This window comes from Trachurus trachurus (genome assembly GCF_905171665.1).
Source record: "Trachurus trachurus genome assembly, chromosome: 15".
NCBI classification, from domain to species: Eukaryota; Metazoa; Chordata; class Actinopteri; order Carangiformes; family Carangidae; genus Trachurus; species Trachurus trachurus.
This window is the reverse complement of record NC_139906.1, coordinates 11,443,758-11,457,604: the sequence shown is the minus strand read 5'-3', so window position 1 is coordinate 11,457,604 and position 13,847 is coordinate 11,443,758. Positions and strand designations below refer to the sequence as shown.

General features: G+C 41.1%; 2 protein-coding genes across 2 annotated transcripts in view; one reads left to right on the top strand and one right to left on the bottom strand.

Moving 5' to 3' along the window:
* Positions 1-5,853, top strand: part of map3k21 (mitogen-activated protein kinase kinase kinase 21) — a 28,747-nt gene extending 22,894 nt beyond the window's left edge. The window contains 3 exon segments of the mRNA XM_083988737.1: positions 690-1,520; positions 2,564-2,894; positions 2,896-5,853. Coding sequence (XP_083844863.1) covers positions 690-1,520; positions 2,564-2,894; positions 2,896-2,965 — 1,232 coding nt within the window. The 3' untranslated portion in view covers positions 2,966-5,853.
* Positions 5,854-8,012: 2,159 nt separating this feature from the next.
* On the bottom strand, positions 8,013-11,079 carry il22ra2 (interleukin 22 receptor, alpha 2; the record flags this gene model as incomplete). The annotated part of the gene is made up of 5 exons (XM_083987511.1): positions 8,013-8,162; positions 8,980-9,122; positions 9,559-9,740; positions 9,846-9,966; positions 11,016-11,079. 5 exons carry the CDS (start codon positions 11,077-11,079, stop codon positions 8,013-8,015), a joined length of 660 nt encoding a protein of 219 aa, XP_083843637.1.
* Between the last annotated feature and the right edge of the window lie 2,768 nt (positions 11,080-13,847).

The window sequence follows — 13,847 nt, the reverse complement described above, 5'->3', positions numbered from 1 at the left end:
TTAAAAAATGAGAATGACATAATGACTTTTTGAGTGATGTTCGCGTAATGACTGTGGAATCTTTTGCACTGCAGTTTGTCTTACGTGATATATGACTGAATAGCCAGTTGTCACTTAAATCACAAAGGTTATGTACTGTCAAACAGCAAGTGGTTTTATATAACCAATGCAACGTGTATAGGGCCCTTTAAAGTCCTTTTTATTTTTTCCCAAATTCAGTTTTCTCCTGTTTTAATTTTTGGGAATTCTGTTTTTTACCTTTCACTTTTATTTTACTTCCAAAGAGAGTGTGTTTTAATGTTAATGACTAAAATGTATCTAAATTAAATAGAAATGACTTTAAATGTATTTACCTTGAGAGCAAATACTGCATGATGCAACATAACTACACTATAAGTACTTCAAGTACCAGCAAAATATTAATGCTTATGAGCTTTAACGTTTTTCCAGTAAAATAAATTATATTTAAAAAAATAATTTCCTTGTTTTTCACATGGTTTTATAGGCTTTTGGACATGAAAACAGCATTTCAGTCAAATGATGTCAAATTCCATGATATTCTGCGTTAAAAATAGATTCCGTTTTAATTGGCGATTCCGTGATCGTGGAAATCATAGGGTCCTACATGTAGGAGGAAGGAATCCCTCATATGTAATATGTACTTAATTACATCTCCTCTGTGTTCTCAGCCGGTAAAGATGAGGCGTTCGCCCAGGAAGGTCCCGACAGCAGCTCCAAACCAAAGCAGCTCAAGTTCCCCAACCAGGTGTACATCGATCTACCTCTGTGGAGGGACGAGCAGCAGCCTCAGAGCCCCGCAGGGCATTGTGGGCCGGGAGACGCCGGGGTCGGAGCGGCGGGGCAGGTCGGCGGCGGCGCACCAGATACCCCCGACGACCCTTACACCACCACATCCACCTCATCCACCTCCACCACCCCGCAGCTCACCCCCACCAACAGCCTGAAGCGGACGTCGGCTCGCCGCAAGACCGACTCGGTGCTGTACGGCTGCGGCTCGCTGCTGGCCTCGGTCGTGCTCGGCTACGACATCAGGGAGGCTCTGAAGAACTCGGCCCCCGCTGAAGATTGCGAGCCCCAGCGCGAGGAGAAGGAGAAAAAGAAGAAGGAGGGGCTGTTCCAGCGCGCGACGCGGTTCAGGCGCAGCACCTCGCCTCCGAGCGGTCGCCCCCGCAAAGACGAGGCCTCGTCGAACCACGCCGCCACGCAGCCCGTCAATCTCATCTCCATGTCGGCCATCATAGAATGCAACTCCACCAAGTGCCTCTTACAGTCCGAGGCCGAGGTGTCCGAGTGCAGCCCCGGAAAGGTGGAGCTCGTGGTCGTCAATCATCACGCGGAGCCGGGGAGGCTCGGCCCCGCCGCGTCCACGGAGGGACAGAGCAACAGGACTGCAGCTAAAACTCCGACGCCAGTGCAAACCCAAAGCCAGCCGCCAGAGCAGAGCAACCACAACACAGGGACGAGGCTCCGCAGGAAGAAGTACACCACCAACCACAACAGTGAGTCAGTCACAGCAGAGAAAACGTTTGTGTACGAAACAGGTGACTGTGTAACTTTACATGTTGTCTATTAACAAAAATCAATTATTCCATTCGAAAGTAAGTGATTCATTAATTAGTTATTACCCCCATCAACAAACTGAAGTGTTCTGGTAAGATAAGATAATCCTTTATTTGTCCCACAGTGGGGAAAGCTACAGGGTTGCAGCAGCAGACAACAGCAAAGAAATGTATAGGACAGATAATACATTTTAAAAAAAATGATGCTGCATTCACGTGGAATCAGGCAGACGGCAAACCGGATGTCCTTTTAGTAGACGAGAGAAGGCCGGTAAAACGTGGGTGAGGTTGACAATACGTCATCGCCATAACACCATATTTGTAATGTGTGTATCGTTTTGCCTCGTGCCATTCTGTCGGACCGCCAGCCCGATTCCACGTGAATGCAGCATAAAGAATATTATTCAGCTGGAAGCTAGATGGGAGACATTTTCACACAGTGTCTTTAAGTTTCAAATCAAATAAGTTCAAAACAAAGAAAAACACGCACTCTCCAAAAGACTTTCAGGAACAAACTGAAGAGGTGCACGGCCAAAAGTTGCACTTAAAGAAAAAGAAGAAAGGCCAGCAACACTCATGTCCTTCTCATTGTTTTTTATTGCAAACTGCGTCGGCGGTGTGTGTGTTAAGCGACGCAGTTTGCAATAAAAAACAATGAGAAGGACACGAGTGTTGCTGGCCTTTCTTCTTTTTCTTTTTCTTTTTCTTCAAATCAAATAGGTCTTTCAAATAGAGCCACAACCGACAGACAGACAGACGACTTTATTAACCCACCAGGGACAATTGGTTTGAACAGCTTGCATACTAACATACAGAGACACGAGCACATACAGTAAAAATAGATAAGGTAGAGTAAAAGTAGAATAAATAAAATGCCAAGGAATATAGTGGAATCAAGGATCAATAAATAGAATAAATAAAAGAGGTTACTAATATTGACCAATAAGATATTAACTACTTACTATACTTCTGTGTGTTTCCAGCCAACGGTCCGCCTGGTCTTCCTCCTCCGGCCACACAGAGGAAGCAGGAGAAGAACGGAGGGTCGGAGAAGCCTTCAGGCGGGGAGGCCGTCCCCAGACCCCGGCCCGTGTCGTTCCGGGCCAAACCCCACTCGTCCCCGCTGCACGTCCTGCTGCGAGGACGCAACAAGAGCTGCTCCCTGGGCCACTACTCGGGAGAGAAGACGGCGAAGAACCTCAACGTGGTGCTGTCGACGGAGGAGGGGACGGGCTGCTCCCTGCTGGACATGGACACGGAGGGACAGAAACGAGACTGCACCGTGCCGCTGTGCCGCATCCAGAGCTCGCCGGCCCTCCGTCTTCGAGCTGGGGAACGAGTTCCTCTCTTACGACGCCTTGAGAAGTGATCTGCTGTGGTCATAGTTGATGCCATACAATCTAGAGCTTTCCAGAATATACAGACAGAATGACAGTTGTTGATTTTGTTTTGGCCTAGAACTCCTGGAGGGTTTAGAACCAGGCTGCCTTTTTTTTTTAAAAAAGGAAGAAAAAAAAGTTCTATAACATTAGAACCCAGCTTTTTATCTTAGTTCTAGAACATAGTGACGTCAGTGTTCTAGAGCGTAACAAAACAAGTCCGAGACTTCCGGAGGACTGGAGTTCTAGAATGAGCACCATTGTCTCGGTGTGAGAACGGCCTTAAACACAGAACACACACACACACACACACATACATACATACATACGGTACATACATACACACCTAGTTCTGAAACGTGAGCAGAACGTTCCAGAGCTGGATCAGCAGCTCCTCCTCTGATCCCTCGCTGCTCGACTGCCACCTCTGTTCTCTCATCTCTCTCTCTCTCTCTGTGTCTCTCTCTCACTCTGTCACCCTCCTCCTTTCTCGTTCTGTCGGTGCAGCTAAACGTTGACCGCTGCTGCAGCTTTTTTCGCAACACAATACCCTCACCTTTTTATTTATATATATATTTTTATAGGTAATTTAATATGAAAAGACTTGACCTTACTTTAGCAACCAGCAGGAGATACATTCCATGTCAGTTTCAAAGTTGTGTGATCACGCTTTTAGATTTTTTTTTTTTTTTTTTTTTGACTTGAGAATCATGCATGCATGTACCCTTAAAATGTTGAACAAAAAAAATCATTATGCCTTGTTTGTAAATATTTCTTTTTATCCATTATCAGCCTAATGCTGGCAGTCGTTTTGTATTGCATCTATGCTGTTTGATGACTGTTTTTAAAAGTCAGAGATGCTGCAGTACAGTTTGTACTAGGGACAGGTTACATACTGGATCGTAGCAGGGATGAAAGTGTGTTTCCTCCTAGAATGCCCTGAAGATTTTATACCTGCAGATAGAAAAACACTGGAGTGTCCTACGAAGCAGAACTTGGAATCGTTCCACTTAAAAGATGGATTTAAATTTTAAAATGCCTGTTTTGCTCATGTGTTGCTAATATTGATTTTTTTTTTTCTAAGAGTATTTATAGAAAGGTTTCTTTGGTTAATATTTCATCAGCACGCTGCAGCAACAGGGGGCAGGGCGCAACATGCCCCAAATTACTGAAATGACCTCGTCCCCCCTGTAGAAAGCTGATTGGCTGCACCTCTTAATGACACAGCGTGATACCAGATTGAAGTTGTAGACGGATTTCCCCGCTGCCCGGGAGTGGCCACGCAGGAAGACACTGTTTAGAGCATGGAGCGCACAAAAACAGCAGCACCGGTGCTGTTAAATCAGACTGACCCTGTGCCTTCACGTACTTCACATCGTGTCTTAATTCATGTCCTCAGAGTCGTTATCATGTGTGCACACAGTTTTCTAATTTATGCAAAACCAGTTATTTATTCTTGTCTCGCTCTTTGACGCCGTTAACTCATTGAATGCACCTAGAATCAGTTTCTCTGGTTTGTTTTATTTCTGTGTTCACCTTTTTTTTTTTATGTAACAAATTTCTCATCCCATCCTCCTCAGTGAGGTCTGGAGAATGACAGAGAGTGAAGACAAGACGTAAACTTAAGAGCCAGGTTATTTGGCTTCGTCAGGATGAACAAAGAGTTTGTTCCCCTGGACCTATGAATTCTACTGAATGGAGGTCTGACTCTGCAGGATATATACTGTACCTGTTTCCATGGTCACTCCCAGGCGCTCTCCCTTTTTAAAGTACGAACAAAAAGAACCTACCAGCCGTTCTTAAATGTTATCTGGTGATTGTGTTCCCTAAGCTTTTTATCGCTCTCTCCCCTCGGTCTGTGTTTTTTTTTTTTTTTTTTAGAGATCGTTAGATAATGCGTCCCACTTTTGAAGGACAAAAACAAGGGCTCATTTACAGTGAGATATGAATTCCAAATGGTGTAAATATAATTGTGATTCCTGATGTGTGTATCACTGTGGCATCGTAATGATGGCGTAGTAGAATATGAAGTATCCCATGTTGTTGTACTTTGGGACCACTGACTTTCCAACCAGGTCCAACACTGTAAAAGCCTTGCTGATCATAAAGCTGTAAAAGGTGCCGTTTACAAATCAAAAAATATCACTGGATCCAACCCCCCTGCCCTTTTTTTTTTTTTTTAAACAAAGGTTAAAGGGTATATGTAAATACCACAATGCACTGGTGCTACACATTCCCCCTTTTAAGATATTGTTTGAAGCTGAAGGCTGCAGTTTGTCATCCGGTCTCAACACTTTGTTGTCTAGTGGTAAACAAAGGGTTTTGTCTGTTACGGTTAAAGACGACTCGACATGCCCCTCCCACAAAAAAAACAAAAAACAAAATTTGAAAAAGAAAAAACATTCCACTGCTTTTTTGACGAACTGCAGCAATAATACAGTATCATCAATACGGTGCATTCAGGCTTCTGGCTATGGGACCAAATTCAACTGATACCAGCACTAAGGCCTCTCTCTGTCTTCAGGACCAAAACCACTAAATGAATGAACTAGCTGCTAGTGAGGAGTCCTCGCAAAGAAAAAAGTACTCCGCATGAAAAAAAAAAAACTTCACAAAACGACCTCAAGAGGCGCAGCGCAGAGCTGTCGCCCAAAGACCCACCACCTCCCCATCAAATAACAACACTTCCTGTCGAAATGCAACACTTCCTCTTAATCGCTGAGCGCCTGTGTCGGGCTGCGGCCGCGGCAGATCCAGCTTCGGGTACAACCGTTTCAGTGAACCGTTTTATTTTTTTGTTTATTTTTTGTTATCATTACAGTATTGGCTATTTCACGCCTGATTGATCAAGAGTATCAAGTTTGTCAACATTTTGAATAAAGTCTAAATCGAGACTAATGTTGCCTTTGTGTGTTTGTTTTGTTTTTGTAATGAACACAATTTGATGCTTTTTGTTGCTTTTAAAGTTTTAATCATTCATTACAACTTATAGATTTTTAAATTCCTATTAAAGTGAGTGTTTCTTATAATACATTATCAGATGATCGGTGTATTATTGCATGTGGCCAGACTTTGCATCATATATATTCGTCAGTGAGGGAAGGCTAAACCATAGACACACCTTTGAGTCATGAAAAACTGGTCAACATCAGCACATGATGATGTGTTTTAAATGCATCAACTTTAGCAACATGTTCCCTAATAAACTGCAAACTGTGTATTTGTAACTGTGGTTGAGGAAGCAGTTGGCTTCGGGGCACACACACACACACACACACAGATTCACAGACAGAGGGAAGTAAGAAAATGCTGACAGAGAGTACAAACTCATTGTTGACTTCCGTTTGAATTTGTTGACATTAGGAAAAGTACAGAAAAACACAACTTCACCAAATTTCCTTAAATGACTTAAATGAGAACAAATCGGCCGGTGTGAACAGTGACTATGGCTTTTATTATGTAGTGTGACGCATGCAAACAAGCACAATTTGCACAATACAATAGCGTCAGCTCTTTTCTGCAGTAGATATTGGTCCAGGCTTTTTTTTTTCTGAAGCTAAAGTTCACATTCATGGATCTTCAAGTGGATACAAACTGTGTGTGGTTCAGGGTCAGATCAGTTTTTACATTTGAAGAAAATGACACAAAACTGAACCCACCTACAGTAACCCACACTCACAGCACTGACTAATTCAAATAAAAGATACATTCATCATCACTTAGCACATTACATCCGCTGAGGTGGTAATTACGATAATCCGTTTCACATGTAGTGTATTTTAGTCATTCTCATAACAAAGATTGTTACTTTAAATAAGAAGGAAGTGTTTATCATAACTACTGTACACACTATGAAGCATGAATAACTTTAACCTTTATAAAGCACACTTAGTTCCTATATTGATACTAATCAGAGTGTAATTTATAGACACAGTTATACAACCTCGATTAAGCTCATCTATAATATATATAACAATTGTGTTTTTATACTTAATAAATGATGAAATCAGCATTTATAAATAATACATAGATAACAAACTGGTTATTTATGAGATGTCAGATCATTAATAAATGATTTTCAAACTATTTAGATGAACATTTGCGCTGCACGTTTACATACAATGATTTAGACATGTATAGTGAATAGTGTATGTGTTGATAGTTTGTTTTGTTGATGTTTTTACTGATTATTGTGTAGTTATTACAGGGTTAGTGTTGGGAATATAGTCAACTTCATTCACATGAATTAAATAGAAATGTGAAGACCAAATAAAATAAAATTGAGGAAAGTTGAGCCGGTGGAAATTTAACTCAAGGTTCAGTCAGGAAAGACAAAGCAGCTGAGTGGATGAAAAATGATTCAAAGTAAAAAAAAAAAAAAAAAAAGTGGAGAGTCAGTGTCCAGGAGGCTGAAATGATTCAAGTGAAATGTTGAGCTCAGTGTGAAAGTTTAACCTGCACACCAGATCCTTATTGCCATGAATTATAAAGTGCATCACTTCTGTTATTTATTATTGTCACGGGTGATTTTAGTGGCTGCAGCCGTCGAGGTAGCGATGGGTGAGTAAAACTGATGGATGGCAGGTCCAGGAGTATCGGGTTCGTCTGCAGCAGAGAGAGAGACAGACACACAAGATTAATGAACTGTTACATTGTCGCCGCTCCACACATCAAGATCTATAAATAGTGGAGAGGGTGGGGTCAGCAGGGGTAATTATAGTCATTGTGGAGGAGCTTCTCCTGCTTAGATTTCTCCTGCAGGAGTTTCGTCTTCCCTCCCTCTTTCTCATCTGACCGCCTCAGGTGATTGTTGTGCGACAGCTGATACGTGACTTCTCATTTGGTAACCTTTTGTCCAACTGAGAGGTTGCCTTTCACTGCCTGACGACACCGTCCAGCACACACACACACACACCATGCAGACGTTTTCTCACGGATAAAGCAGCATCTTTTCTTTCTTTCTTTTATTATTTTTACTCCATTACATAGAGTGGTTGTGGTAGTTGTGTTGCAGATGTGTGTGTGTGTATGTGTGTTGTTCATACCTGTGTGATCAGTGCATGGTGACACACTGCTTGGAGCTCCGGTCGCTGCTCTTGGCCTGGGAGGGGACGACGGTCTGGGCCTGGAGGCAGTACTGGACCTTGTGGCTCAGCTCCTTCAGAGGCAGCTTGTGGGAGCAGCAGTCCATGTCGAACACGTCCTGCACAGGAGACAGAGACACAGAGACACTGAGGACGTGTTCTGATGCACAGTCAAACTTTGTCAAATGGCAAAAATGCAGCTTTGCAGAAAAGGAAAAGAGAAATAAAAAAATTTAAAGTTTTTTTCTATTGTTCTTGTTTTTGTTGTTCTTCTTCTGTTCTTCCTCTTCCGCCTCGTCTCAGTCTCCTTCTGGTTCTTCTTCCTCTTCTGTTTTGTAATGTGATGCATTTGTAGTTTAAAAGTAGTTTATACATTGTGTGTGTGTGAGTGTTTATTCATCCCAGACTCCAAGTTATTCCTCTAATTAATCAATAATGAAAATAATTTGTTCATTACAGCCCTAAAATCTCTACTTCCAAGAGAAGTTTTCTGTGATTTGATTTAAACTGCAGGGAAAATAGGAACGTTGCCAAGAGAGAAGCTCAATTTAAACCTACTAATTAATTATTCATCGTATGTCTGAAGAATTATCTGTGACTATGTGCTTGTTGAGAAATGTAAAATGTCTGCATGTTGAGCTCACCACAGTAGTCTATAGAATCAATTAATTCACTATAAGTGCAGCATATAATTAGCATATTAAATATTGAAAGATTATTACAGCTGTTTCCCTCACACACAGTCAACACAGTCAATATATGCATGAATGCAAACGTGTAAAATGTACAGAGGCATATTCCTAAAGCTAATCTGTGTTATGGAATAATGATTTGATATATAAAATATATTTGATATTGATAATAACAATAATGTATATTAGCCTTCACAGTTAAATCGTGTCTTTCCACAAGCTTTGTATCTGTGCGTGTGTTTACCTCCTTTCCATTTGTGTGTATGAGGAAAATCTTGTAGTGCAGTTTGCTGTGCATCTTCCGGACCAACATGTGCGGGGACTTGACGCGGACCACCACCTTATGATGTGTGACGTTGAGCCTCATAGCAGGCGGGCTGAGCTTGGCTGCAGATAGAAGAGATCACACAGAGCTGGTTTATATTACTTTATCTTTCTTTCTTTCTTTCTTTCTTTCTTTCTTTCTTTCTTTCTTTCTTTCTATCTATCTATCTATCTATCTATCTATCTATCTATCTATCTATCTATCTATCTATCTATCTATCTATCTATCTATCTAATCAAAGACACAAAAAAATGAGAGTACGTAAAAGTAGAGCGGGGGAAAAAACAGAGGAAGCAGAGGAGATTCTGTAGCAGAAAAGATGAAAGCAATGTGATAACTTTACGTAAAGCAAAGTTTGGGGAGCTGCAAGTAACCACACAAAAAGAAAAAAGAAACCTGAATTATAACTTGGATTTAGTGACAAGCTTCTCTTATGTGTTTTTAGCTGGAGGATGCAAAGCAGCAGGAGAAGAAGGAGGAGGAGGAGGAAACACTCACTGTCCCAGCGTGGGCTGAACCTGGGGGACAGCGTCCAGGCCGATTTGCTGGACGGCAGCGAGGAAGCGTGCACTCTGGCGTAGTACCACTCTCTGAGGTCAGAGGTCACATCGCTGAGGTCACACTCTGGCTTCTGGATCCCCTGACAGCCGTCTGCATCCAACCACTCAGGCTCCCCGTAACTGAGGACACACACACACACACACACACAGAGGAGGGGTTAGATCAGAGTGTGTGTGTGAGAGAGAGAGAGATATGTGTGCGTATGTGTGTGGGGAATGCCTCACATCTTCCACTGTACGTAGTAGCGCAGGGACGTCCTGTTGGTGGGCGGAGTCCACTGCAGAATGTTTTTATAGTCCAGAGACTGAAACCTCACCTGGGCAGGTGGAGCGAGAGTCACGAGCACTGGGGAAGGTTTCGACAAAGAGGAGATAAGAGCGTCAAATAAATTCATAAATCAAATACAGAAAACTATAAATAGTGTTTTACTATGCATCAGATCCTAAAGAGCAAAATCTCTGATCTCATGATGAAAGAGGAAAAAAGTGTTTTACAGCGTTCACTCTAAAAAAAAAAACACAGTCATAAAAATACACATAAACACACACGTCACAACAATCACAACAAATCTGGATTCTTTTGTATCCACAGCTTCTATACAGACTCTGGCATTCAACATAATGTATATACAAGCATATTTGTTTGATATGTCCTCATTGAAATAAATATAATTAAAATACTAACGTCTCACTATTCCTGAAAACACATGCAGAGCTATTTTTGTCCCTTTTTTTGTCTTATACTCTCATGTTTCTCTCTCTTTATGTCTCTAATATTGTGTGACTGACCTTCTTACTTCTGTCTTGAAACAATTTAGAAACAAAGAAATTACTGTTTCTAGTAAAATTAAGCATTAGTTTTATTATATAGGCCTATCTATGTTAAAATTACACTGGTGCTTTCATCATCAGGGCCGTTGGATAGAAGAGAAAGGTGATGATAATTCTAGGGGCCCAGCGACCAATAGGGCCCACAAAAACCCCCAGTATAGTCTAATCTTTGTATGACTGAATTATTCGGCATAAGACCCTGACTAATACTCATATTAATGCTGCATTAGCATCAAAACAAAGTAGGCTAAATAAAAAATGATAATACATACATAGTCTAAGAAAAAAAGTGGAAAAGTCAGGGGGCAGGGGCCCACTTTAGTATTCTTTCAGGGGGGGCAGAATTCCTAGCAACGGCCCTGTTCATTATACTATTTCCTGTCGTTAAATGTAACACACCAGGACATTTGCTTCAATAAATAACACAATCTGTTCTGTTATTGGTTGGTCTGCTTTTTTCTTAATCACCTCAACTCCAGTGGTTTCCACTCAGACAATAATAGTAACACTACTCCACTTGTCTTAAAACATAAATACTGTAACTATGAGAGGTTTTTTTTTTACCTTGTGCTGTGATACAGAGGCCCAGGTTTCCCAGGAGAGCGGCTCCGAGCAGCAGACGGGTCATGGTGGCGTTGATGCTGTTGGTGGACGAGAGTCAGACCGGCACAAACACGCAAACATACACACACTCGGACAAACACACACACAGAGCCACAATGATGACTGATGCTACAAGCAGCACCGGCCACCTTTAACATGTGCCAACTTCCCCTTTTGAGTGAATTCCATGATGCATGGGATGCAATTTATGACATCTTACACACAAGCCAGGTGGATGAGGTAACGTTACACTCACACACACACACACACACGTTTTCCTCTACAGAAGTACATTTTGTGCAGTTTTGGTGTTTATTACGAAATACGCATGGCTCAACTTACCTATGTCCCTATATGTAGGCTACAACAGACTCAGGATCAGGCCGGTGTCAGATGTCAAACACCTGATGACGCATTCACTGACCGAACGGCAACAATAAGGACTTGAGCTCCTTGGATCAGTTTCACGTTGTTTTCTGGCAGGGAAGTCTTCAGAGGTGTCTGTTCCTGGCAGCTGCTGCTGCTGCAGGTGTCATAGTATAATTATAGCCCAGCTCCTCTGATGGATAAGTCCAGCCCCCTTATCAGTATCAAAATGAGTTTTTCTGAACCATTCCTCTTGGGGAGCGTAGTTTTAAAACAAATCAAATTCAATTCTACTACTATGATATTATCTAGAGCACAAATTGCATTTCTGCTTTCCATGCAGGTTCCTAATGAGTTCCTGTGTTATGCAAGAAACAAACAGTGACACTTTGCCTAAACCAATGTCTGACTGCAAATCATTGAATTTATTCCTGATTCAGACCACATTATGGTTTGCATCCCAGCCAGTGTGAATATCCCATTTGTAGTTCAATAATGACAGAAGACTTTGATTTTAATGGTCCAAGCAGCAAACGAACATGTCACTCACAACATTAATGACGCCTCCATTATATTAAGTTCATGAGTTCACTTGACCTGAAAATGTAATTATTTCCTCTGCATAGGAAGTAATAGATATGTTTTCATCTGAGTCTGTTTATCTAATTATGAGCAGGGATATATTAAAAGCACTGGAGTGAGGCGAACTAAACCTGATGGGGATGAAGGCCAGAGAGGAGCAGAGTCATGAGTTTCTTTAACATTGTGTGAGATTATTTGACATTTTCGCTTATTTCTCTGGAAATAATGTGCAGATGTTTGAGTAAGAAATCTGATAGAAATCTGAAATCTGAAGGTCATGGTGTTCACATCACTGAGTTTGCACAGTTTGGTGATGATTGCAGATTAGTATCAAACTCTTTAAACGCATCATTCGTCTTTAAACATGTGATTCTCTCGTCCGAGAAAATGAAGAGCTGTCGACAGATGTGAGCGCCTTTCTCGTTTGCAGCTGCGTTTTGAAGTGTCCTCGCGGTGAAACATTCTTCAATCATACATGTGTGAGTTGTGTGAGGCTGTTTTTCCTCTGAAGGTTTGAAGAGTTACGGTCCTGTTCTGCAGGTTGACACAGTTACAGGTATTTGTTACAGGAATTGAGTGATGACTATACTCAAATAGTTTACTGGCAACATCAGTTTAAATTACAGTTAACAGGAAATGTATTGCATAATGACAGTGCAAAAAACAAGCTTGTTTGGAGGGAAAAGGATGGGACACTTCACGTTTCCACTTTATGACACAGTTAATAATCATGTCATTAATGGGCTCATAAATAGGTACTAGCTGCTGGGATTCCATTATGTCATCTGATATGTCCTTTATGGCTGTGTAGATGACGTTTCAAGCCCTTAATCATTCATGAAATGTGTGTTTGATCAAATGACTTTACATTTTAATAAATGAAGCATGATAATTACAATATAATTAGATATATTTATTGCAATTTATTCTACTCTTGTTTACTCACGACCTGAAAATTTGCTGAGCATGTAGAGAAATTTGTGCTGAAATGTTTCAAGTTACAAAAGTAATGGCCTTAAATGTTTAAGACAGCTAAATACAATGTATACATGGTTATAAATAATGGTTTAAACTGGTGGACATGTATGTAGCTGAAAGTAAGTCTTTGAAGTGTTCAATAAATCTAAAGCTAAAATTAAAGCTAAAAATAGGCTAGTTGTTAAATGTTTAAAAACAGCTGTAAGTAATTGTTACAATGTTTAATGAAATCCCATTAGCTACTGTAGCGTAGCTCTGAGCAGCTCGCGGCTCTGCTCCGCCGTTCTAAAAATAGCTTGCACCGACAATTAAAGATAATGAAACTACTCCTAAAACTATAGGGATTATGGCAATGGGCCAATTTGCCAAAAAGGTTGAACTATCCCTTTAATGTTGACATTATAAAGTCCCCAGTAAAAACAGGAATCATATATTATATTCACTACACTTTCAGAATCACAGGGTTTCAAACACTTTCTGTAATTAAACATCTAAAAAGCAGAAAGTGCTGGGACAACATCACAGAACAAACCAATGTGTGTGGTTTCATTTGTACCAGTTGGTATCAAAAAAAAAAAATGCTGTGGATTACCGGAAGTTCTGAGCTCTTTTAGTATTTACCAAGAACAAGCAGAGGATCTGCACCCAATAGTGAAGTGTGTTATCGCCTTACACCTACACAACACACCACGAAGAGGAAGGAAACATAACTAACAGGCATCTATGTTAAAGGACACACTCAAAAAGAGGTCCCCTTCGCTCAAATTACTGGTTTTAGAGGAACCAACATCGATTGCTCAAATGTCATGAAACATCACGGCATGTGTGTTTCTTCCCTTAACACCACATGACACAATCTCTCGTAAT